This window comes from Lagenorhynchus albirostris, chromosome 19, assembly GCF_949774975.1.
Source record: "Lagenorhynchus albirostris chromosome 19, mLagAlb1.1, whole genome shotgun sequence".
Taxonomy (NCBI): Eukaryota; Metazoa; Chordata; class Mammalia; order Artiodactyla; family Delphinidae; genus Lagenorhynchus; species Lagenorhynchus albirostris.
The window spans coordinates 41,131,655-41,156,371 of NC_083113.1; the positions used below are offsets into that span (position 1 = coordinate 41,131,655).

Here is a 24,717-nt window from a genome sequence, read left to right on the forward strand (position 1 = left end):
TTATTGGGCTTCCCTGGTGGCGCAGTGGTTGACAGTCGCCTGCTGATGCAGGGGACATGGGTTTGTGCCCCGGTCTGGGAAGATCCCACGTGTCGCGGAGCGGCTGGGCCCAAGAGCCATGGCCACTGAGCCTGCGCGTCCGGAGCACCTGTGTTCCGCAACGGGAGAGGCCACAACAGTGAGAGGCCCGTGTACTGCAAAAAAAAAAAAAAAGAAAAAAAAAAAGAAAAAAAAAAAAAGAAATTCTATTATTTGATGCCAACTCCTTGTCAAAAAGATTTCCAGGGCTTCCCTGGTGGCGCAGTGATTGAGAGTCCGCCTGCCGATGCAGGGGACACGGGTTCGTGCCGCGGTCTGAGAAGATCCCACATGCCGCGGAGCGGCTGGGCCCGTGAGCCATGGCCGCTCAGCCGGCGCGTCCAGAGCCTGTGCTCCGCAATGGGTGAGGCCACAACAGTGAGAGGCCCGCGTACCGCAAAGGAAAAAAAAAAAAAAAAAAAAAGATTTCCAACTGCAACGTTTCTATAGAAAAATACCCATTTTCTAACAGTTTCTACAGAAAATATTACTTCAAAAAGTGGGCTACCCTGTAGTGGTACTGCGCTTAATTTTAATTTGTATGCAGAAATTTTAACCTAGAAAAAGACCTAGTTATAAAAAGTAAATTTGAAATTTCTTTCAAGGTTTTGGCAGTGAAAATGGCCAAACAAAAGTATGTGGCAAAATGTTTCCTGGATGGATCAAGTCCAAATGTCTTCACAATAAATAACTGAATGGCTCTACAGATATTACTAATTTCAAGGTGACTTTGACAAGGAGTGTACTCAACTGCTTAGTCTTACTCTGCACATACTAATTCCATATGAACAGAAGATAATGGTAATGTTCTTTAAGTCTTGTGATAAATTTGAAATGGTGATTAACCCTGTAGTTAAAGAAAAACTCCTGTAAATTAACTCATAGTTTAGAAATATTTTAATTTTTAAACAGGGCTCTAAGGTTTATACTATTTGTCTCTTCAATTTTGATTGTTCAAAGTGCTACAGATGTGAACCAAAATCTTCCACAAAATTTGTCTGAAGCACTTGTGCATAGAATAATTTTGCTCTTAAAACAGAAAAGTGATCCGGAGGATAGAAAAGGGGATTCTGGAGAAAGACAGGCTTGCATTTGAATCTAAGTTCTGCCATTTGCCAACTCATTGGCAAATTTCAGCTATTTTCCTACTGCTATGCAACCTAAAAGAAAACAAATTAAAGTGGGAATAAAATAATACCTTATCTTACAATGTTATTATATCAAATAAAGCAAATAACATGTATAAAACACCTAACACATAGGAGGTTCTTAATAAATGTTAGTTTTCTCCTGCCCCTTCCCCAGACGGAAAGTAATAGATGAGCAAGCAACATGAAAAAGGGAAGAGGGAAGCCTCTTTTGTCAGGAAGTATGACGCTCATCAGAAGCAAGGGTTATCATTTAAAAGCCATTAATGATGTGACTGAGAACAATCATTCAGCTGTTCTTTTTCAGGAATATATGAAATTTATATTTATTTAAAAATTAAATATATTCACTTATTCCTCCAGGGGTAGTAGATTCATTATTGAGTTTTCCTCTTCTACGTGGGGTCAGCAGAATTTCTGAAAAATACAGAAAACATTTAGTGTACTTAGAGTATCAATCTGAGTAGTATCACATCAATTCCATTAGTATGATATTCCCTTTTTCCCTCTTCTAATGGGAATCCTTAGGTGGATTAGGAAGAATTTTTAAATTACTAGAGACTAAACCTACTCCCTGGGAACATTTTAAATCACAGTTGCTCAGAGACAGATTTTCTTTTTTTTTTTTTATTAATTAATTAATTTATTTTTGGCTGTGTTGGGTCTTCGTTTCTGTGTGAGGGCTTTCTCTAGTTGTGGCGAGCGGGGGCTACTCTTCATCGCCGTGCGCGGGCCTCTCACTATCGTGGCCTCGCAGCCTCTCGTTGTGGAGCACAGGCTCCAGACGCGCAGGCTCAGTAATTGTCGGGCCTGGTTGCTCCGCGGCATGTGGGATCTTCCCAGGCCAGAGCTCAAACCTGTGTCCCCTGCATTGGCAGGCAGATTCTCAGCCACTGCGCCACCAGGGAAGCCCCAGATTTTCTTTTCAACATTATTTTACCCTTTATCTTTTAATATACTTAATGTTCTAGATCATAGTTCAGAAGGTATGGTTATAATTACAGTTTTGGGTTTTTTTTAACATCTTTATTGGAGTATAATTGCTTTACATTGTTGTGTTAGTTGTTGCTGTATAACAAAGTGAATCAGCTATACATATACATATATCCCCATATCTCCTCCCTCTTGCGTCTCCCTCCCATCTTCCCTATCCCACTCCTCTAGGTGGTCACAAAGTACCGAGCTGATCTCCCTGTGCTATGCAGCTGCTTCCCACTAGCTATCTATTTTACATTTGGTAGTGTATATATGTCCATGCCGCTTGCTCACTTCATTCCAGCTTACCCTTCCCCCTCCCCGTGTCCTCAACTGCATTCTCTATGTCTGCGTCTTTATTCCTGTCCTGCCCCTAGGTTCCTCAGAACCATTTTTTTTTTTTAGATTCTATATACATGTGTGTTAGCATATGGTATTTGTTTTTCTCTTTCTCACTTACTATAATTACAGTTTTAAAATTGCTGAATTAATTACTTTTGTTACAGATAAGTGATTTCCTTAGTCCATTTTTATATCTGTCTTCAGCTTCCACAATGACTTTGTGACGATCACATTGGTATGGGCAAGAGTGTAAGAGCTTGCTAAAGGTTCGGCTATTCAGGGATTTTCCTACTGCTATGCAACCTAAAAGAAAACAAATTTAAGTGATGTATAGATGTTACAAAAAATCTAATAACAAATTTATGAAAGCAAATATCTTTATGATGGTAACTGAAGTGAAATCAGCAACTTAATTATAAATACATCAAGAAACTCCAAGTCATGTCATGTGAGAGAGTAAAGACACCAAATATAATACAGTGAAATAAGTGTTGCCATAGTGGTGTGAACAGAGTTATGGTGATATAGAAAAGCAGCATCTACCTTGGCCTAATTCTGAGCAGGAGTCACTATCAGGGAAGATATCCAAAGGAAGTGACCCTTATGCCCAGTCGTCTTTTTTTTCTTCTTCTTTTTTTCAATGTTTTACTATGGAACATTTCAAACACACGAGAATAAAGAGAAAAGTATAATTACCCACTACGTATCCATCATCCAGCTTCAACAATTATTAACTCATGGTCTGTCATATTTTATCTTCCCCCACCTACTCAGCTCTGCCTCCCATGTACACACTGGATTATGAAGGCTGCAATTTGCATTCTAGTATCATTTCATCTGTAAATGATATGCATTTACAGATTTGCATTTACATATGCATTCTTAACAGATAAGAACTCTTTTTAACAGATAAGAACTTATCTTAACAGATAAGAACTCTTTTTAAAAAAAAACCACTTACTTTGTTTTATTTTTTTAATGGCAAAACCACTATCACACCTAAGAAAATTATGCTTAATATCATCTAATATCCAGTCAGTGTTCAAATTTCCCCATCATTTCAAAACTTTCTCTTTACAGTTGGTTTATTTGAATCATGATCCAAACAAGGTCCACCATTACATTCAGCTGGTATGTCTCTTGAGTTTCTTTTAATCTACCAATTCTCCTCTCTTCCTCTTTGTCATTTACTTGCTGTAGACCCTGGGTCATTTGTAATGTGCAGTTTCCCAAAGGCTGAGTTTTGCTGATTACATCCTAGCTGCATCCTTTAAAATATTCCTGTGTGCCCAAGAAACTTGTAATTAGATCTAGATGATTGATCAGATTCAGGTTCAATTGTTTTTTTGTGTGTTTTTGTTTTTTTGCTTTTTCGATACACGAGCCTCTCACTGTTGTGGCCTCTCCCGTTGCGGAGCACAGGCTCCGGACGCGCAGCCTCAGCAGCCATGGCTCACGGGCCCAGCCGCTCCGCGGCATGTGGGATCTTCCCCGACCAGGGCACGAACTCATGTCCCCTGCATCGGCAGGCGGACTCTCAACCACTGCGCCACCAGGGAAGCCCAAGTTCAATTGTTTTTAGTAGAACTCCTCACAGGTAGTATTGTGTACTTCTTACTGCATCACATTAACAGGAACATAAAGTTTGACTATCTCTCTTTTTATATTAAAATTGATCAGTAGGTTCAGGTAATGTTAGCCGCATCCATCCATTATAAAGTTCTCTATCCACCTGTCACCTACAGGAAAAGTTAGCCAGGCAGAAAGTTGGCAAGGATGAGGACATTTCAAGTACAAAGAACACGTCAAAAGCACAGAAGAGTAAAAAAGCATAGTATGTTCAGAGAATCACAGTACTATGTGTGGCTGGAGTATAAGGTATGAGAGAACTGTGGGAGAAAAGTTGAGGTTGGTAAGGGTTGCAAGGGGCCAGGTCAAAAACGGTCTTGAAAGTCATCTTAAGGATTTTTAACTACTATCTTCAAGTCAATGGGAAGAACTGATGGATATTTATTAAGCAGGGAAATGACAAGATTTGTCTACAGAAAGCTCAACTGAAGGTAAGAGGATCAGTTGAGGGGTAACTTAAACAGTCCAGATAAATAAGGAGATTCTGAAACACAGCATTTGCAGGGAGAATGCAGAGATTTCTGAGGTAAAATTGGTGAATAATGAGCTGTCGGGGTAAGGGAGACATTTAGGACAATTCGATTGTAATGGATCGAATGGCAAAGTTTGGAATAAGCATGGCACATTTCTGGTGGACTTAAACAGAACAAATTGCAGTAAAATTTAACAAGTGGAAGCAGGACAAAATTCCACACAATTCTGAAAGCCAGGCAGAGAGTTTGATTTAGTGAGTTACAGAGAAGCGCTGAGGGTTATTTAGCATGGTGACATGATACAAAGCACATATGAGGAAGAGAAGTTAATAGCAATACACGTTACTTGGGGGTTGGTGAGACTTGAGACTGAAAGACTGCTAGTAATTTAGGCATGAAGGAAAAGGGGCCTGTGTGGGAAAGAAAGAAAGAACCAAATATGATAGACTAGAAATAGGGGATGTAAGGAGAAAAGATAGTTATAGATGATTCAAGGTTTGAAATCTGGGGGGCCAGAAGAATAATGGCAACACTAATAAAAATGGAGTGGCTGGAGGGGGGGCAGTTTAAGAGGGAGAAAGATGTTTTGTTTTGAATACATTAAGCTTGAAATAACAAAATATTAAAGTGAGTATGTCCTAGGTACAGCTGGATATGGAAGAATGAGGCTATAACCCGAAGTAGAAGTGAAGTGTGGAGATACAGATTTGAAAATCATTGGTAAAATGATAGATGATGCTAGCTGCATCTATGATGCTGCAGCAGAGTTGAGTAAGTGCTGTAGACTATATATTGGGGGGAGTATCTGTAGAAATTTGGCAGGAAGATAAGATAAAGGAATAAAGGTAATAAAACGGAGAGCTTTATAGACTGTAAACTTCCTGAAGTGAGGACTGAGTTCCATTCATCTCTGATTCCAGTGCCTGCTGCAGAATAAGCACTCCCTAAGTGTCTGCAAAATGAATGGTCACTGAGGGAGCAAAGCAACTAGGAAGGAACTATCTCAAACAAACTAAGGGATGAAAGGGAGTTAACAGTTATAGAGCATCCATTCTACGAACTGGAATATTTTTGACCAGAGGTTCCCAACTGTCTCACTCTGTGGCATCTTTAAGAGCTTGGTGATTGGGACTTCCCTGGTGGTGCAGTGCTTAAGAATCCACCTGCCAATGCAGAAGATACGGGTTCGATCCCTGGTCCAGGAAGATCCCACATGCTGCGGAGCAACTAAGCCTGTGCACCACAACTACTGAGCCCACATGCCGCAACTACTGAAGCCCCTGCACCTAGAGCGCGTGCTCTGCAGCAAGAGAAGCCCGCGCACTGCAACAAAGGGTAGCCCCCACTCACTGCAACTAGAGAAAGCCCGCGCGCAACAATGAAGACCCAACACAGCCAAAAAAAAATTAAAAAAAAAAGATCTTGGTGATTTTTTCACAGCACCCTTAGGCCAAAAGAAATACCAAATGTTCTGTTAGGTCCAAAACAACTCAATACGTATTTATGTTCTAACAACTTGGTAGCCATTTAAAAAAATAATAGACCTAAATTTGAAATATATATATATATTTGTATTTCATTCTTATTAATTACGATTACTTCCTAATGGGATTTGTGCAACAATTGGGTACAGCACAAGTTCTCAAAACTTGTAATCAGACTGGACACTGCCACCCTCATTTCCTGTTCCACAGATTTTCACGTGGTGCTTGCTTTTTAAAAATCACAACAACTGGGACTTCCCTGGTGGTGCAATGGTTAAGAATCCGCCTGCCAATGCAGGGGACACGGGTTCGAACCCTGGTCTGGGAGGATCCCACATGCCACAGAGCAACTAAGCCCGTGCACCACAACTACTGAGCCTGTGCTCTAGAGCCCGCGTGTCACAACTACTGATGCCCACAATGAGAAGCCACCGCAGTAAGAAGCCTGCACACCACAATGAAGAGTAGCCCCCGCTCGCCACAACTAGAGAAAGCCTGCGTGCAGCAACAAAGACCCAACACAGCCAAAAATAAATAAATAAATAAATAAATAAATTAAAAAATCACAACAACCACTGAAAACCCAGCTTCACAAAGATGTGACATCATCAAAAGAGATGTAGTACAATCTAATGGTGAAACTGTGAACTACTTTGAGCTAGTAGTTTACGTGGTGTCCAGAAGATGTTGACCATTTTGTGTTTCACTTATAAAATTTTAAATATTGTGTAGGGCCCTTGTGAGTTCACTGCAGAGCCCCAGGGAGCTCGGGTGGACAGTTTGGGAACTATGGTTTTCAAATGAGAGGAGAGGATTTCAAGGAATGGTAGTTGACAGTGCAGAAATACTAAAGACAATAAGAATCTTTTAAAAAGTCATTGGTTTGGGGGTTAAAAAAGAGGTTTCAGGTAACCTTTAACATTAAAGTTTAGTAGAATGGCAATAAAAGAAGCTAGACTGCAGGGGGTTAAGAAGGGAAAGAATACGCTGAAAGAGAAGGGAACAAGAGCAGGAATCTGGTAATAGATGGTGGAAGAAAGAACAGATGAATACTTGAAGGGACAGCAAATCACACAAAGTATTTGGGTATTTTTTAAGATGAGGAGAAATGAACATAGTTTAAGGTGGGACAAATGGAGGTAACGAATAGAAAGGGACTAAAGAGAAAGCCTACACAAGTATTATTATAAAATGGGGAGAAAACATAGATGGGATTTGGATTATAGCTAGATATTAGTTTTAGAGTAAAAGAGATAAACCCTTCATCTAAGACAGAAGAATAGTAATATTTTGAGCCTAGTGTGGAATAGCCTCAGTTTTCTCCAAAGAGCAGGGTGCAACAGTAAGAGTAAACGAAGAGCAAATACTGGGATATGAAGGAGAAGAAGGGAGGGAATAAGCACTGTGGAATTCTGGATTATTTATAATCCAGAACATATACCTATTTATTGGCTCTCTGAAAATATAAAAAATGTTTACCTTACTCAGTAAAGTTAAACTTATAGATGGTGACAGAAAAAGAATAATAAAGTAATTTTTTAAGAGTATTAGCTGCTGAACCGGCTTGCAGGGCAGAAATTGAGACACAGATGTAGAGAACAAACGTATGGACACGAAGGGGGAAAGCGCTGGAGGGGGGTGGTGGTGCTGTGATGAACTGGGAGATTGGGATTGACATATATATACTAATATGTATAAAATGGATAACTAATAAGAACCTGCTGTATAAAAAAATAAATAAAATAAAATTCAAAAAAAGAAAAAAGTATTAGCTGCATTGATTCATATGAGCAAATACTGGGAACACAGACTAATGCAGATAGAAGGTATTAATTCGAGTGTTTTATGAGACCCCAGATTGTTATTTCTCCAAAGGGAATGAACTTTAAATCACACAGGTAGAACTATTACAAATTCTAGTTAATTAACATCATATAAAGCTTTAATTATGAAACAACTACAATTAAAAAAATATTTACCTGAGCATCTATACTTCAATATTTTGGAACAATTGTCTGTTGCTAGAAAACCAATGACTTCTTTATTTATTATATCTGAACATAATGTCAATGGATCTGGGGAAAAAAATTGCAAAATGAAAGATATTTTTGATTAGTGAAAAGGACCTGACATTTATAAGATTTATTAATTCTCAAGAGTTTCATAAACTGTAGCCCAGTACTCCACTTCCAGTCATCCTAGTGGATATACGGAAAGGATATCAATAAAAGGTGACTAAGGCGTTTAGACCAGAAAGAGAGTCAAAGGCATGGCTTATATGTTAGAGGGAAGATATTACTTTTAGCTATATTAATCACCTAAATATGTTTTCTTGAACAATCAAAGAAGAAACATTTTTAGTCATACCTGTTACTGGTAACTGTTGCTTTGTGTTTTTGCCAATAGGAGTTGGATGTTTAAAAATATGGTCGCTAAAAGAAAATAGACACCAGATTAATAAAAGTAAACATATTGTTTGGTATGTGAACAAATCTTTCCATAAGCAGTAGTGTGATTCTGATGTTTGACAGGCAGAAAGAGCTGGAGTCAGGATCTACCAAAATCTACCAAATTCTGCCAAAGTATGGTATGCAATGGTTATAGCCTTGTTTCTAAAAGTGGAGTTAACTACTATATATAATAAAAAATAGATAAACAATAAGGACCTATAGTATAGAACAGGGAACTTTATTCAATATCTTGTAATAATGTATAATGGAAAAGAATCTGATAAAGTATATATGTGTGTGTGTGTGTGTGTGTGTGTGTATATAAGTGAATCACTTTGCTGTACACCTGAAACATTGTAAATCAACTCTACTTCAATTAAAAAAAAAAAAAGTGGAGTTAAACAAGACTCCAGAGGTCAATAATACTGATGCCAGCAGAAACATGGAAAAAAAAAATTATAAAAGAGGAAAACAGGAAGGAAGGAGAGCAAAAAAGAGGAAATAACAAATTCATTGGGCCAGAGGGCAAGAAGGTTGGCCCAAGAGCATATCCCACTACTTCCCAATTCTATATCCCTGAGAAATCGGGTTAAAATTACATGAAGAATGGTTTTGAAAAGGAAAAAGGGGGTGTGATGATGTAATCCATCTGTCTAACACTTAGTTTACCCTGCAGCCTCCCCAGAACATAGCACCATTCTCTTCAGTTTCCCTCCTAGCCCAATAACTATCAGAAGAGCAGAACACAAGAAAGGCTTTAGGAAGAAAAGCTGCAATTCCAGGTCCAGCCCCACAGGCTACCCATGAGCGAGAAAGGACATACACTGGAGGTGAGGTACAGGGAACAAATGAAAAGACAAGCCTAAACCAGATTTTCATCACTCCTTACTCCCTTTTATCAAGTTAAACTTACAAACTGGCTTTTGCTAAATTACTGATGGATTATCAATACGTGCATTGTTATTTCAGCTACAGAGGTTCAGTTTAAGTTTTCTGAGTATCCCTTCTAAAATTCAAATCTGATCGTGCCACTCAATTTAAAATCGTCAGCGGCTCCCTATACGCTATAAGTTATAACAGAAAATCTTGAGTAGTATTACATGCAAGGCCCTAGATAAACTGGCCCATACTGGCCCATCCAAACTCCTTTCCCAACATTTCCTACATTAGGCTCCTCCTAAAACCATGCTTATCATTTCTATATCCCAGTGTTTAAGAGTATGGCACATAGTACTACACACACACACACAAATGCTGAATAAATAAAAGTTAGAAACAATTATTAAACTATACCTTGATTGAGAAACAAAATTCTTTTTTTCAAAGGTTGTTTCTTCACGTAAGTTTTGATTGCAGCTTGAATTGGCTTTACATAAAGTCTTATTTTGCTCACTCTCCCTATAAAAAGCATTAACTGGATTTGCACTCTTTAACAGGGTCTTCATTTGATCATCATTTGTACATGCTTTGGACATGACTTCATGGGACTTATAACTCTGAAGCTTTCTAGACTGGCTTTTATCCCTATCTTCTGCTTTGGAACCTCCACCACTGCTATCTGCATGGAGGTGTTTCAATGTATTTTGAATATTTATGTTCATAGATGAAACATAATCCTTATATTTTTCTCTTTGTACTCTTTCCTGTAATGTAAAAATAAGTAAATAACTTCAAAATAATCATTTGCTTTATAATTCAATTTACACTCCCTTTAAATAATGCAGAAAAAGTTTATGATTGTCAATAGAATATACATTATAAAGGGGGTAGTTTACATTAGGAAGGAAGGGGAGAATATTCTTTAAATGATTTGGGGACATTGGGTAGTCAACTTGGGAAAAAGATAAACTGAATACATATCTCACAATTTACACAAAAATAAAGTAAAAATTAACTAAATATTTAAATATAAAAAAATGAAATTATATATGTTCTAAAAGAAACCATGATGTTTTAATATTCTCAATGGGAGGAATACCTTTCCAAGTATTACAAAAAAATCAATAAATCATAAAAGAAAAACCTATACTTTACCACATAAAAATTTTTTTTAAGTTCTGCTAGAGATGAAGAATATTGGGGGGTGGGGACCCAGAGGAAAAAAGGGCCAAAAGCAAAATCAAATACAAATCAAAACAGCTAGAAAGAATATGTATGTCATATCTTGAGTTACAGTAGAATTTTTCTAGTAACATTTATAAAAAGCTACTACAATGAACTATGAAAAAGATCAGTAACAGTGTAGAAACATAGGAAAGGAGATGAACAGTTCACAAGAAAGGAAATATAAATAAATAGCTCTTACACATATGAAAAATGCTCCATCTCACTTTAATAAGAGAAATAAACATTAAAGGCAAATGAGATATCTTTCTTTATTTTATTTTTTTTACATTTTGGCCCCACCGCACAGCATGTGGGATCTTAGTTCCCCGACCAGGGATCGAACCCGCGCCCCCTGCATTGGAAGTTCGGAGTCTTAACCACTGGACTGCCAGGGAAGTGCCATAGACATCTTTTTTTTCTTTTTTTTTGCGATACGCGGGCTTCTCACTGTTGTGGCTTCTCCCGTTGCGGAGCACAGGCTCCAGATGCGCAGGCTCAGAGGCCATGGCTCACGGGCCCAGCCGCTCCGCGACATGCGGGATCTTCCCGGACCGGGGCACAAACCCGTGTCCCTTGCATCAGCAAGCAGACTCTCAACCACTGCACCACCAGGGAAGTCCCTAGACATCTTTCTTCATCTATGACATTGGCAAAGACCAAAAGGGTATAGGGAAACATTCTGTACATTATGGGGGAGAGTGTAAACTGGTACACCTCTATGGAGAAACAATTTGACAGTATCTTTCATGATAAAAACTGTGGGACTTCCCTGGTGGCACAGTGGTTAAGAATCCGCCTGCCAATGCAGGGGACACCGGTTTGATCCCTGGTCTGAGAAGATCTCACATGCCACGGAGCAACTAAGCCTGTGTGCCACAACTATTGAGCCTGAGCTCTAGAACCCATGAGCCACAACTACTGAAGTCCGTGCGTTCTAGGGCCCACGTACCGTAACTACTAAGCCCACGTGCTACAACTACTGAAGCCCGCGCACCTAGAGCCTGTGCTCCGCAACAAGAGAAACCACCGAAATGAGAAGCCCACGCACTGCAACGAAGAGTAGCCCCCGCTGGCCACAACTAGAGCGAGAAAAGCCCAAGTGCAGCAACGAAGACCCAACGCAGCACAAAACAAACAAACAAAAACATTGTGTATATCTTTTAAAAAAATCCTATAGATATACTTTTACATGTGCAAAATGTTAATGTTATTAACTGCAGTATGGTTTGTAATAGCTAAAAGTTGGAATCTGAAAGTTCATCTCAAGGGGAACTAGCATATCCATCAGTGGAATACTCTGCAATTGTAAGATATATAGGTAGACAGATAGATAGATAGGACTTCCAGGTAAAGATGATGACTTTAACACCCATATTTATTTTCGTTCCTTCCAAAAACACAATTAGAACAACAGTTCTTAAAAAGGCATAGGTGGACTTCCCTGGTGGCGCAGCAACAAAGACCCAACACAGCTAAAAATAAATAAATAAACAAATTTATTAAAATAAATAAATAAAAAATAAAAAGGCATAGGGATTTCCCTGGTGGCACAGTGGTTAAGAATCTGCCTGCCAATGCAGGGGACACGGGTCTGATCCCTGATCCGGGAAGATCCCACACACCGCGGAGCAACTAAGCCCATGTGCCACAACTACTGAGGCTGCGCTCTAGAGCCCGCAAGCCACAACTACTGAGCCCGCGTGCACCTAGAGCCCGTGCTCTGTGACAAGAGAAGCCACCGCAATGAGAAGCCCACGCACCCTAATGAAGAGTAGCTCCCACCTGCCGCAACTAGAGAAAAGTCCTTGTGCAGCAATGAAGGCCCAATGCAGTCAAAAAAAAAAAAAAAAAAAAAAGGCATAAACCCACAAGGAGAAGCATAAATTCCACAAGGAAAAATGGGAGAAGATACAAATGCAACAAAATTTTGGAATTGGAAAGCAGATAGGTGAATGACAGCCTATTTAGCAGACTTGATAAAGTTGAATTTAAATAAATGAAGCAGGGCTTCCCTGGTGGCACAGTGGTTAGGAATCCGCCTGCCAATGCAGGGGACACAGGTTCGAGCCCTGGTCTGGGAAGATCGCACATGCCACAGAGCAACTAAGCCCGTGCGCCACAACTACTGAAGCCCACGCGCCTAGAGTCCGTGCTCCACAACAAGAGAAGCCACCACAATGAGAAGCCTGCACACTGCAATGAAGAGTAGCCCCTGCTCACTGCAACTAGAGAAAGCCCACACACAGCAACAAAGACCCAACGTAGCCAAAATAAATATAAATAAATAAATAAAGCAGACTTAGGCTTCCCTGGTGGTGCAGTGGTTGAGAATCTGCCTTCCAATGCAGGGGACATGGGTTCGATCCCTGGTCCGGGAAGATCCCACATGCCGCGGAGCAACTAAGCCTGTGTGCCACAACTACTGAGCCTGTGCTCTAGAGCCCGCGAACCACAACTACTGAAGCCCGCACAACTAGAGCCCGTGCTCCACAATGAGAGAAGCCACCGCAATAAGAAGCCCGAGCACTGCAATAAAGAGTAGCCCCCGCTCGCCGCAACTAGAGAAAACACCTTGCTTTAGATGCAGGGCCTCCCCATCCCCAGGTCTGCCCAATAAACTCTTTGGGAAAACCAGGAGAAAAAATTAGAATTGTCATTGATATATTTAAAAGAAGAATGCCTTTTAAGTCTTAAGTCCATGAAATGAGAATAAGATAATTGAAAAGGAGTAAAAAAGAGGCTTTGGTAACTAAGAACATAATAGCAGAAGTGAAAAACTCAATAGGTTAGTTTAAAAAGTAAATATGAGAACATTTCCCAGAATGTAGAACAAAAAAAGAGAAGAAAATAAGAGAGAAATGATAAGAAGGAAGACCAGCTCAAGAAGTCCAACAAATAAATAATAGGAGTCTCAGAAAACAAGGAAAGAGAAAACAGGGAAGCAATCATCACAGCATAATGCTATAAACTTTCCCAGAACTGAAGGACATAAGTCGACAGATTGAAAGGGCCCACTATGTATATAACACAATGAATGAAAAGAGACTGACACCACACTGTAAAATTTTAAAACACTGGGGATAAAAATTATATAAGCTTCCAGAAGGAGAACACAGGTCACACCAAAGGATCAGAATGGCTTTGGACCTCAAGAGTAACACTGGAAACTACAAGACTATGGAGCAACACGTTTAATATACTGAGGTGATTTCCAATCTAGAATATTTTGTCCAACCAAACTATCAATTAATTCTGAAGGCAAAATAAAATTATTTTCATATTTACAAGGTCTCAAAAAAATTACATACTATGTACCCTTTTTCAGAAAGCTAAAGAAGAATGTAGCCCACCAAATGGGAAACTAAACCAAAAAACAGAGAATGACACAGGATCCAGGAAATCAGGAATCAAGGAAAGATACAAAGAGAATCATTAAGATGATGGTAAAGGAGTATCCCAGGGTAACAGCTGTGTACATGACATAAAGGATGTACCAGTTCTTAATTTATTGCTCCTCAACTCCAAACCTATCCTCCTTTGTCCTGCATTGTAAAACTTAAACTAGACTCTATAGACCACTATTCTAGGGCTAGCCAGTGTTAGACTCTGACATCAGAATGTGCTAGAGGGGCAATACAAGGATGGAATAAAAAGAAGGGACTTTTTCTTCTTTTGGTGCCGTGTTGTTTTGAGTGGTGGCAAGTGGAGGCAGACTTGTATTATAGGAAATGCTAAAAGAGGTTCGTAGGGCTTCCCTGGTGGCGCAGTGGTTGGGAGTCCGCCTGCTGATGCGGGGGATACGGGTTCGTGCCCCGGTCTGGGAGGATCCCACGTGCCGTGGAGCGGCTGGGCCCGTGAGCCATGGCCGCTGGGCCTGCGCGTCCGGAGCCTGTGCTCCGCAACGGGAGAGGCCGCAGCGGTGAGGGGCCCGTGTACCGCAAAAAAAAAAAAAAAAAAAAAAAAGAGGTTCGTAATTTCTGGGACTTCCTTGGAGGTCCAGTGGTTAAGACTCCACGCTTCCACTGCAGGGGGCATGGGTTCGATCCCTGGTGGGGGAACTAAGATCTTGCATGTCGCACAGTGTGGCCCAATAGAAAAAAAAAAAAAGAGGTTCATAATTTCTTTAAAATATAATTGTCCAGTGATTTTGCTCTTAGGTATTTATCGAAGAGAAATGAAAATGTACACTACAGGCACAGAAGTGTACACCAATGTTCACATAACATTATTGCTAGTAGCCAAGATCTAGAAGCAACCCAAATGTCTATCAGTTGGTGAATGGATACACAAGTTGTGGTGTGTCCATACTATGGAATATTACTCAGCAGTAAAAAGGAGCAAAATATTAATAAAACAACATTGGTGAATCTAAAAAACATTATATATTAAGTGAAATAAATCAAACACAAAATATTATATAATATATGATTCCATTTACATGAAATTATAGAAACGGACACTAATGACAGAAAGCAGATCAGTGAATTGCCTAGGCTGAGGATGGGGAATGGGACTGTCTATAAAGGGACACAAGGAAACATTTTAGGGTGAGTGGACTGTTCTATATCTTGACTGTCCTGATAGTTACACAACTGTATAAAATTATCATAACTCGGGGACTTCCCTGACAGTCCAGTGGTTAAGGCTTTGCCTTCCAGTGCAGGGGGTAATGGTTCGATCCCTGGTTGGGAAGCTAAGATCCCATATGCCTCACAGCCAAAAAAACAAAACATAAAACAGAAGCAATATTGTAACAAATTCAATAAAGACTTTAAAAATGGTCCACATCAAAAAAAAAATAAGAAATAGAAATATGAACAGAACAATAGCAAGTAACGAAATTGAAACTGTGATTTAAAATATTCCAACAAGCAAAAGTCCAGGACCAGATGGCTTCACAGATGAATTCTATCAAACATTTAGAGAAGAGCTAACACCCATCCTTCTCAAACTCTTCCAAAAAATTGCAGAGGAAGGAACACCCCCAAACTCATTCTATGAGGCCACCATCACCCTGATACAAAAACCAGACAAAGATACTACAAAAAAAGAAAATTACAGACCAATATCACTGATGAATATAGATGCAAAAATCCTCAACAAAATACTAGCAAACAGAATCCAACAACACATTACAAGGATCATACACCATGATCAAGTGGGATTTACCCCAGGGATGCAAGGATTCTTCAATATATGCAAATCAATCAATGTAATACACCATATTAACAAATTGAAGAAGAAAAACCATATGATCATCTCAATAGATGCAGAAAAAGCTTTTGACAAAATTCAACACCATTTATGATAAAAACTCTCCAGAAAGTGGGCATAGAGGGAACCTACCTCAACATAATAAAGGCCATTTATGACAAATGCACAGCAAACGTCATTCTCAGTGGTGAAAACTGAAAGCACTGCCTCTAAGATCAGGAACAAGACAAAAGGAATACAATTGGAAAAGAAGTAAAACTGTCACTGTTTGCAGATGACATGATACTATATATAGAGAATCCTAAAGACGCCACCAGAAAACTACTAGAGCTAATCAATAAATTTGGTAAAGTTGCAGGATACAAAATTAATGTACAGAAATCTCTTGCACTCCTATACACTAATGATGAAAAATCTGAAAGAGAAATTAAGGAAACACTTCCATTTACCACTGCAACAAAAAGAATAAAATACCTAGGTATAAACCTACCTAGGAAGACAAAAGACCTGTATGCAGAAAACTATAAGACAGTGATGAGAGAAATTAAAGATGATACAAACAGATGGAGAGATATACCATGTTCTTGGATTGAAAGAATCAATACTGTGAAAATGACTATACTACCCAAAGCAATCTACAGATTCAATGCAATCCCTATCAAATTACCAATGGCAGGCTTCTCTGGTGGCGCAGTGGTTGAGAGTCTGCCTGCCGCTGCAGGCGACACGGGTTCGTGCCCCGGTCAGGGAAGATCCCACGTGCTGCGCAGCGGCTGGGTCCATGAGCCACAACTACTGAGCCTGCGCATCGGGAGCCTGTGCTCCGCAACGAGAGGGGCCGCAATAGTGAGAGGCCTGCGCACCGCGATGAAGAGTGGCCCCCGCTTACCACAACTAGAGAAAGCCCTCGCACAGAAAAGAAGACCCAACACAGCAAAAATAAATTAATTAATTAATAAACTCCTACCCCCAACATCTTAAAAAAAAAAATTACCAATGGCATTTTTTACAGAACTAGAACAAAAAATCTTAAAATTTGTATGGAGACACGAAAGACCCCAAATAGCCAAAGCAGTCTTGAGGGAAAAAAAGGGAGCTGGAGGAATCAGACTCCCTGACTTCAGACTATACTACAAAGCTACAGTAATCAACACAATATGGTACTGACACAAAAACAGAAATATATATCAATGGAACAGGATAGAAAGCCAGAGATAAACCCACACACCTATGGTCAACTACTCTATGACAAAGGAGGCAAGGATATACAATGGGGAAAAGACAGTCTCTTCAATTCAATAAGTGGTGCTGAGAAAACTGGACAGCTACATGTAAAAGAATGAAATTAGAACACTCCCTAACACCATACACAAAAATAAACTCAAAATGGATTAAAGACCTAAATGTAAGACTGGACACTATAAAACTCTTAGAGGAAAACATAGGAAGAACACTCTTTGACATAAATCACAGCAATAGCTTTTTTGATCCATCTCCTAGAGTAACGGAAGTAAAAACAAAAATAAACAAGTGGGACCCAATGAAACTTAAAAGCTTTTTCAAAGCAAAGGAAACTACAAACAAGATGAAAAGACAACCCTCAGAATGGGAGAAAATATTTGCAAACAAATCAACGAACAAAGGATTAATCTCCAAAATATATAAGCAGCTCATGCAGCTCAGTATTAAAAAACCAAACAACCCAATCCAAAAATGGGCAGAAGACCTAAATAGACATTTCTCCAAAGACATACAGATGGCCAAGAAGCACATGAAAAGCTACTCAACATCACTAATTATTAGAGAAATGCAAATCAAAACTGCAATGAAGTATCACCTCACACCAGTTAGAATGGGCATCCTCAGAAAATCTACAAACAGCAAATGCTGGAGAGGGTGTGGAGAAAAGGAAATCCTCTTGCACTGTTGGTGGGAATGTAAATTGATACAGCCACTATGGAGAACAGTATGGAGGTTCCTTAAAAAACTAAGAATTACCATATGACCCAGCAATTACCATATGACCCAGCAATCCCACTACTGGGCATATACCCAGAGAAAACCATAATTCAAAAAGACACATGCACCCCAGTGTTCATTGCAGCACTATTTACAATAGCCAGGTCATGGAAGCAACCTAAATGCCCATCAACAGACAAATGGATAAAGAAGATGTGGTACATATATACAATGGAATATTACTCAGCCATAAAAAGGAACGAAATTGGGTCATTTGTAGAGACGTGGATGGACCCAGAGACTGTCATACAGAGTGAAGTAAGTCAGAAAGAGAAAAACAAATATCATATATTAATGCATATATGTGGAACCTAGAAAAATGGTACAGATGAACTGGTTTGCAGGGCAGAAATAGAGACCCAGATGTAGAGAACAAATGTATGGACACCAAGGTGGGAAAGTGGCGGCGGGGGGGGCAGTGGTGGTGGGATGAATTGGGAGATTGGGATTGACATATACACACTAATATGTATAAAATGGATAACTAATAAGAACCTGCTGTATAAAAAAATAAATAAAATTTTAAAATTCAAAATAAATAAATAAAACTTAAAAGATTATCTCTTGTGGAATAAAAAAAATTATTATAGGGCTTCCCTGGTGGCGCAGCGGTTGAGAGACCGCCTGCCGATGCAGGGGACGCGGGTTCGTGCCCCGGTCCAGGAGGATCCCGCATGCCGCGCAGTGGCTGGGCCCGTGAGCCATGGCCGCTGGGTCTGCACATCCAGAGCCTGTGCTCCGCAACGGGAGAGGCCACAGCGGTGAGAGGCCCGCGTACGGCAAAAAAAAAAAAAAATTATTAAAAGAAAATATATCATAAGTCAAACTGAATGCTTAAAATGTGTGATTACCATTGTATGTAAATATTATTTTATTAAACATTAAAATATTTTTAGAAAAAAGATAGCTGTTTAAAGCAAAAATAATATTACTGGGCAGTTTATGACAAATGTAGCAGTAAAACGTATGGCAATAGCACAAAGAACAAATGGAAATGTAAGCACACTATTGCAAAGGTCTTACAATATTACATGAGTGGAATGATATTATTTGAATATAGACCATGATGAGTTAAAGATGTGTATTATAAATCCTAAAGCAATCCCTTAAAAAACCAAGAATATTTAGCCAATAATCTAACATGAAATATAAAAGAATATTTAAAAATAATATAAAAGGTGGCAGGAGAGCAGGAATAAAAGGAACAAAGAACAAATGGGACAAACAGGAAGCAAATAGCAATATGGTAGACTTAAACCCAAATATATCAGTAATTACATTAAATGGTAATGAAATGATCACATCAATTAAAAAGCAGAAATACACAGGATAATAAAGACCAAACTATATACTGAAACCCATGCTAACTATAAAGACATAGGCTATAGGTAAAAGAGTATGTCCAGGGACTTCCCTGGTGGCGCAGTAGTTAAGAATTCACCTGCCAATGCAGGGGATATGGGTTCAATCCCTGGTCCAGCAAGATCCCACATGCCGCGGAGCAACTAAGTCCATGCACCACAACTACTAAGCCTGTGCTCTAGAGCCCACAAGCCACAACTACTGAAACCCCCGCGTCTAGAGCCTGTGCTCCGCAACAACAGAAGCCACCACAATGAGAAGCCCGCACACCGCAACAAAGAGTAGCCCCTGCTCGCCGCAACTAGAGAAAGCCCATGCACAGCAACAAAGACCCAATGTAGCCAAAAATATATAAATTAAAAATAAATTAAAAAAAATAGAGTATGTCCATCAACTGATAAATGGATAAGTAAAATGTAGTACACACAGGGCTTCCCTGGTGGCGCAGTGGTTGAGAGTCCGCCTGCCAATTCAGGGGACACGGGTTCGTGCCGTGGTCTGGGAAGATCCCACATGGGGTCCGTGCGCCATGGCCACTGAGCCTGCGCGTCCGGAGCCTGTGTTCCGCAACGGGAGAGGCCCGCATGCCACAAAAAAAAAAAAAAAAAAAAATGTAGTACACACAATGGAAAACTCTTTGGCCATAAAAAGCAATGAAATACTGATACATGCTGAAAGATGAATGAGCCTTGAAAACATGCTAAGTGAAAGAAGCCAGTCACAAAAGACCACATACTATGTGATTCCATTCTTATGAAATACCCAGAATAGGCAAATCTGTAGAGTTAGAATAGAAGATTGGTGGTTGCTTATGGCTGCGGGTCAGAGTGTTCAGGGAAATAGCTAAAGGGTACAGAGTTTCTTTTTGAAGGAATAAAAATATTCTAAAGTTGACTTTGGTGATTATTGCACATATCTGTGAATAAAAACTACTGAACTGTACACTTTAAATAGGCAAATGGTATATGAATTACATCTCAATAAATCTATTTTTTTAAAAAAGGAAAGAAGTACTGATATATACTACAACATGGATGAACCTTGAAAATGCACTAAATGAAAGAAGTCAGTCACAAAAGACCACATATTATATAATTCAATTTATATAAAAAGTCCAGAATAGACAAATACAGAGAGACAAAAAATAGATCAGTGGTTGCCTAGGGTTGGGGGAGGATGGATGGGGGAATACAGAGGGTGACTGCTAAATGGTATGGAGTTTCTTTTTTGGGGTGATAAAAATGTTTTAAAATTAAATGTGGTAATGGTCACACAATTCTGTGAGTATACTAAAAACCAATGAAATGTATACTTCAACTGGGTCAATTGTATGGGATGTGATTTATATCTCAATAAAGCTCTTACAAAGATATAAATGTAGCAGGATACTTACTCTAGAGTTGGTTACACTGGTGAGAGATTAAATATTTTCTAAATGTCCATCAATAAAAGACTAGTTAAATCAAATATGGTAATCTATGATATTGAATACTACTCAGTCATTTAAAAGAATAAAATTACTATACTAAATTAGATACTGTGTTTTTATTTTTTAAATGCATGCACATACAAAGACACAAAGCATACATACATAGTAAAAATATGGAAATGGGGTTTCCTTGGTGGCTCAGTGGTTAAGAATCTGCCTGCCAATGCAGGGGACATGGGTTTGAGCCCTGGTCTGGAAGATCCCACATGCTGTGGAGCAACTGGGCCTGTGAGCCACAACTACAGAGCCTGCACTCTAGAGCCCGCGAGCCACAATTATTGAGGCAGCATGCCACAACTACTGAAGCCCACATGCCTAGAGCCTGTGCTCGGCAACAAGAGAAGCCACTGCAATGAGAAGCCCACACATGGCAACGAAGAGTAGTCCCCGCTCGCCTCAACTAAAGAAACCCTGGGGGCAGCAACGAAGACCCAACGCAGCCAAAAATAAATAAATTAATTATTTTTTTAAAATATGGAAATGTGTGTATGTGTATATATACATACATAAACATGTGTATATATACAGTTGACCCTTGAACAACATGGGGCAGTTGAAAATCCACATATAACTTTACAGTCAGCCCTTCATATCCACAGTTCCACATCCATTGAATCAACCAACCTGAGAGCCTGAGACTGTGTAGTGCTGTAGTACATATTCATTGAAAAAAATCCATGTATGAGTGGATTCAAGCAGTTCAAACACCTGTTCAAGGGTCAACTGTATGTGTGTGTATATATACACACACACATACAGAGAGAGAGAGATTATTACTTCTCCATTCTTTTTCCTTCTTGAACGCTTATTATACAAATGATAGATCTCTTGGCTCTATCTTCCATGTCTTTTATTTTTTCAGTCATCATTTCCACTTTTTAAAAATATTTTTTCTGTGTTCAAGGATGATTCCTCAAGTATTACTAATGAATTTTAAATTTAAAACCATTAAAATAAAAAGTAACTTGGCAAGAAAAATATTTTACCCTCCAATCTGTATTATTAAAAAATATTTGAAAAAAGCTCTACATTCTTTGAAACAAAGAAGCCAACCTCATTTCCTTCTCTTTCAAGCTGTTCTATTCTGTGTAGAATTTCCTTCGCTTTCTTCCAGTAATCTTCAAGATTCTTGTCTTTCATATTTATGTCCTTTAATTGTTCTTCATTTTCATCAAAAGAATATTCTCCTAGACTTAGAGATAACTTCTCAGCTTTATAATATGGGAAAAAATAGGAGTTTATCCATTACTAGAAATGTTATTTTAACACTTTTAATAAAGACAAACTCATACCCCATACCCCCTTCTCTAAATTTTGCACATCCATCTTAACTGCCTAAGTGGTACTGAAAATAAGTGGAAAGCAAGTGCTTGGCAGAGGCTGAGGACACAAAGAGTCATAAATTAGATTTTACTCTTCAGAATTATAGAGAAAAGAAAATAGCAAGAAAACATGTTATGCTAGGCATACAAACACCCTCAGGTTTATGGCTACTGGTTTTAGTTTTTTTTTTTTAACACAGTTTCCATAAAGTGGTTCCTTCCTATATTCTTTTAAATTCTCTTTTTACATATTGTGGCAGCAGTTTTCTCCCAAAAGACCAAAATCCTTTTCATGGCCACTTTCTCTATGCTTCAGCCATCAATTCCTTCAATGCACCAGGCTCCCTCCTCTCACAGGACATTTGTGCCTCACTGTTGCATATGCCTGAGACACTGGACCATAACAAACTCCCTTCTTTTCACCTAATTAACTCTCTACATTCAGATTTCAGATGAAGAATCACTTCCTCCCAAAGCCTTTTCTGCTCCAAGTCTAGGTCACAGTCCCTGTTACAGGTTAAGATCTGTGCTCCATCCATTCTTAACCTGTACGTTAATTTATAATAACACATTCATTTTTGGGATTATTCAATTACTACCTATTTCTGTAGTTACACTAACCTCTGTAAACACATAGACTATTGTTTCTTATCACTGTATCCCTAATGCCTAGCACAGTGCCTGACAAATAAGAGACACTCAAACATTTTTTAAATAAATTAATTAAGGTATTTTATGTTATGATTTAATCATAAGTCACTTGTAGCCCTCAAATTTAAGTCCTACAGCTAAATCTGTCCACACTGCATTAAATAAGTGAATTATCTATACTGTTGTTCTCTTCCATATAAGTTTTTTACACGCTGTAGTACTCTAGTTGTCACGTCAAAATTATATAATCTGCTTTTCAAATGTAAGAAGAGCTTGGGAGCTAAAGGGGCTTGGTTCATCAAAGCAGATATAATTCTCTTGCATAAAGTTTGGTTAGTATTTTTTTAAAGTAATAGTAAACTTACTAATTTTTTTGCAGTTGTGAAGCACAAAAGTGGCAGCTTTGTTTAGTTCCTCGTCCTGAGATTCAGTTAAGACTTGTATCATGAGTGGAAGCCCATTGCTTTTAAAAAGGTCATACTGATTTTCCTCTGGAAAACACATCAAAGATTAAAGCAGAAGATAGTTACTTTATTTATTTATTTATTTATTTATTGGCCACAATGCGCGGCTTGCAGGATCTTAGTTCCCTGACCAGAGATTGAATCCCGGCCCCGGCAGTGGAAGTGCAGAGTCCTAGCCGCTGGACCACCAGGGAATTCCCAATAGTTATTTTATCTTAAACTATATGCATGAGGTCATAATTCTTCCTTGTGATAATTATGAACATAGTTCAAATTTTAAAATACAGAAAAACAAAGTTTAAAGGTATTTTCAATTTAGAAAATAATCTACTTATATAAGATACCTAAGTCTCATAAGTGATAATCTCTTAAACACAGTGATAAACACAGCCACAGAGCAGTGTCACACCTCATAAGAGTAAAGAAACTGCCCTCACTTGGTTTAAAAAAAGGTTTTGTTGTCAATTATACCTCAATAAAAAAATAAAAATTAAATTAAAATTTTAAAGGTATAGTGAATCCTAAATTATACAGAGGTGAAGAGAAAGTATAGAGAAATAAACGAATGGAGAGAATGGAAAATGAGGGAAGAGAGAGCAGAAGAAGCAAGAGAGAATAAAAAGAGGGAAGTGGAAAAGTGGGAGGAGGAGAGAGAGGAGATTGGAGGAAGGGAGAAAGGAGAGAGGAAAGTGAAAAGTGTTGGGGGACTTCCCTGGTGGCGCAGTGGTTAAGATCCGCCTGCCAATACATGGGACACAGGTTCAAGCCCTGGTCTGGGGAGATCACACATGCCACGGAGCAACTAAGCCCGTGCGCCACAACTACTGAAGCCCGCATGCCTAGAGCCCGTGCTCTCCAACAGAGAAGCCACCGCAACAGAGAAGCCACCACAACAAGAGAAGCTACTGCAATGAGAAGCCCATGCACCACAACGAAGAGTAGCGCCCTCTTGCTGCAACTAGAGAAACCCCACATACAGCAATAAAGACCCAATGCAAAAATAAAATAAATAAATTTATTTAAAAAAAAAGTGAAGAGGGTTGGAAAGGAGGAAAGTGGAAAGAGGAAGAATGGCAGGAAAGTGGAGAGAAGGAGAAAATGGAAGGGGAAGAGAAAAAAGAGAGAGAGGAGAGAATGATAAGTAGAGAAAGAAAGAACTTTCTAAGGTTTTCAACAAGGAAAAACAGGATCGTATCTGTGCAGCAGTGTCAAGAGTGGATTGAAAAATGGAGATAGAAGGAAGAGGACACAGGGAGGAATCTATTGTAATAACATTGGTGAAAGATGTTGAGGGGCTGAGGGCTTAAATGGGGAAAATAGCACTGGAATTGAGCAGAAGGGAATAAGGAGGGGTAAACAGAAGTAGAGCCACAGGTCTTAGGGACTGACTGAATACCACGGCTGAAGAAGGATGAGGAGCAAAATGACTGGTTTGGGGATTAGGAGAAAGGCAATACTTTTAAGCTGGGTGAGTGGGAAGGAATAGTGTATTTCCACTCCACCGTTTTAAC

At 39.1% G+C, this 24,717-nt stretch overlaps 1 protein-coding gene across 1 annotated transcript in view; it reads right to left on the reverse strand.

Annotated features, from left to right (window-relative positions):
- The window catches only part of TERB1 (telomere repeat binding bouquet formation protein 1), a 34,772-nt gene continuing 10,055 nt past the window's right edge, over window positions 1–24,717 (reverse strand). The window contains exons 9-16 of the mRNA XM_060131762.1: window positions 23,108–23,233; window positions 21,823–21,980; window positions 9,873–10,222; window positions 8,497–8,561; window positions 8,109–8,204; window positions 2,697–2,846; window positions 1,578–1,643; window positions 1–194 (exon numbers count right to left, since the gene is read on the reverse strand). Of these exons, the coding sequence (XP_059987745.1) occupies window positions 1–194; window positions 1,578–1,643; window positions 2,697–2,846; window positions 8,109–8,204; window positions 8,497–8,561; window positions 9,873–10,222; window positions 21,823–21,980; window positions 23,108–23,233 (1,205 nt within the window). The remainder of the gene's footprint in view (window positions 195–1,577; window positions 1,644–2,696; window positions 2,847–8,108; window positions 8,205–8,496; window positions 8,562–9,872; window positions 10,223–21,822; window positions 21,981–23,107; window positions 23,234–24,717) is intronic.